Source organism: Benincasa hispida, chromosome 1 (assembly GCF_027475165.1).
Source record: "Benincasa hispida cultivar pf3 chromosome 1, pf3_genome.v1.1, whole genome shotgun sequence".
NCBI classification, from domain to species: domain Eukaryota; kingdom Viridiplantae; phylum Streptophyta; class Magnoliopsida; order Cucurbitales; family Cucurbitaceae; genus Benincasa; species Benincasa hispida.
The window spans coordinates 67,087,213-67,089,086 of record NC_143478.1 but is presented as its reverse complement, the minus strand read 5'-3'; the positions used below and the strand labels follow the sequence as shown (position 1 = coordinate 67,089,086).

Below are 1,874 nucleotides of genomic sequence, written 5' to 3'. Positions count from 1 at the left end.
TGAAGGATAGGAGGAAATGATTTTTCTTTGTCGCCGCATTGAGTTTCCTGTAATCCATACAAATCCGCCAACCCGTGACAGTCCTCATAGGGATCAATTCGTTGTTTACGTTAGGAACCACTGTCATCCCACCCTTTTTGAGAACGCATTGCACGAGGCTGACCTAAGTGCTATCTGCGATGGGGTAGATAATGCCGACATCTAACCATTTGATGATTTCTTTTTTGACAACCTCTTTCTTCGCAGGGTTCAGTCTGTGTTGAGGTTCTATTGAGCCCTTCTAGTTTTCTTCAAACCGGATTTGATGCATGCAATACATTGGGCTAATACCTTTGATGTCTATGACGTCCATCTGATCGCTCTAATATATTTTTTTATAACACTGATCAGTGTGGTTTCTTTTTCTTCAGGTAATGCAGAGGATATGATGACTGGTAAGGTTTCATTCTGGTCGAAAAATACATACTTCAAGTAGGTTGGTAGAGTTTTTAGTTCTAGTGTGGTGGTTGCTCTAAAGAGGGCTTCTGTGCTTTTCTTTCTTCATCCAAATTCAGTATTTCATCATTCTTCAACATCTCTGTTATCGCATGACAAGTCTCAATGGATGCTATAGCATCCTCTCTTTCTTCATTCTCTTCCTCGGATTCCCAATTTCCAACGCAAGTTTGTTCATCATCGGAATCAGATAAGCCTTCCTCATCTGGGAACTCCATTGCCTTGATAATATTGAACCTGAGCTTCTTTCCGTTGACGCTCATTGTGATTTCTCCCTTATGCACATCTATTTGAGCACGACCAGTAGACAAGAATGGTCGTCCCAATATGATTGGAACATCTTTATGTGCCTCATAATCTAAGATAATGAAGTTTGCAGGTAGGATGAATCTATCTATTGTTACCAAGACATGCTTTAATTTCCCTTCAGGGTGCACCAATGATCTATCGACAAGTTGAAGAGTCACCGTTGTGTGTGTTAGCTGTCCCACATCCAATCTTTTGAAAATTGAAAGGGGCATTAAGTTTATGCTTGCCCCGAGATCGCATAATGCTTGGCCAATATAGATTCCTCCTATTGAGCAGGGTATTGTGAAACTGCCTGGGTCACGCATCTTTGGTGGAATTATAGTGTTGTATTCTTGTGTCAATGCCATCGTGGCAAATCTTCCCGTGCTTCTCTTCTTCGAGATGATGTCCTTCAAAAATTTCGCATACATAGGCATCTGTTCTATCGCTTCTATGAATGGAATATTGATGTGCAATTGTTTCAATATTTCCAAGAAGCGCGGATACTGGCCTTCATCGTTATGTTTCTTTTTCAGTCTTTAAGGAAATGGAGGTAGATGTACTTCCAGTGTTTCATGGTTTGGAGGCTAGAGGTTCTGGTTCCCTGGTTATCTTGGACTTCTTTGATTCAGTTTGCGATAGAGGCTTCTTTGATTCAATCGCAGGTTGCTCCTTTGATTCAGTCTTGCGAGTCTTTTTTCTAACTTCTATCGCCGCCTTTCCACTCCTTAAGGTGACTGCTTGACAATGTTCTTTCTCGGCATTCCCTGGATTGTGTGGAAGCTCGGTTGAGCTAGGCAATGTCCCTTGGGGTCTATTCTTTAGCTCTCCCACAATTTGTCCCATTTAAATTTCCAAATTGCGGATGGATGTAGCTTGGTTTTGAAGGACTATTTCATTCTTTTCGGTGTATTCCTTCAACAAGTTCTCCAGGGATGATGAGGATGGTGGTTGAGAACTGCTAGCTTGCTGTTGTTCATTAGATCTATGGAAGAACCTTGGCGGTCCCTCTCTCTGAGCCACAAGTTGACTGCTTTGCTGTTGATTGTTCTTCCAAAAAAATTGGGGTGATTTCGCCACCTCTGGTTGTA

At 41.8% G+C, this 1,874-nt stretch overlaps 1 protein-coding gene across 1 annotated transcript; it reads right to left on the bottom strand.

Annotated features, from left to right (window-relative positions):
• Nucleotides 1–494: 494 nt before the first annotated feature.
• Nucleotides 495–1,220, bottom strand: LOC150038648 (uncharacterized). Its single transcript, XM_090313989.1, has one exon. It carries the CDS (start codon nucleotides 1,218–1,220, stop codon nucleotides 495–497), a length of 726 nt encoding a protein of 241 aa, XP_090170115.1.
• Nucleotides 1,221–1,874: the final 654 nt, after the last annotated feature.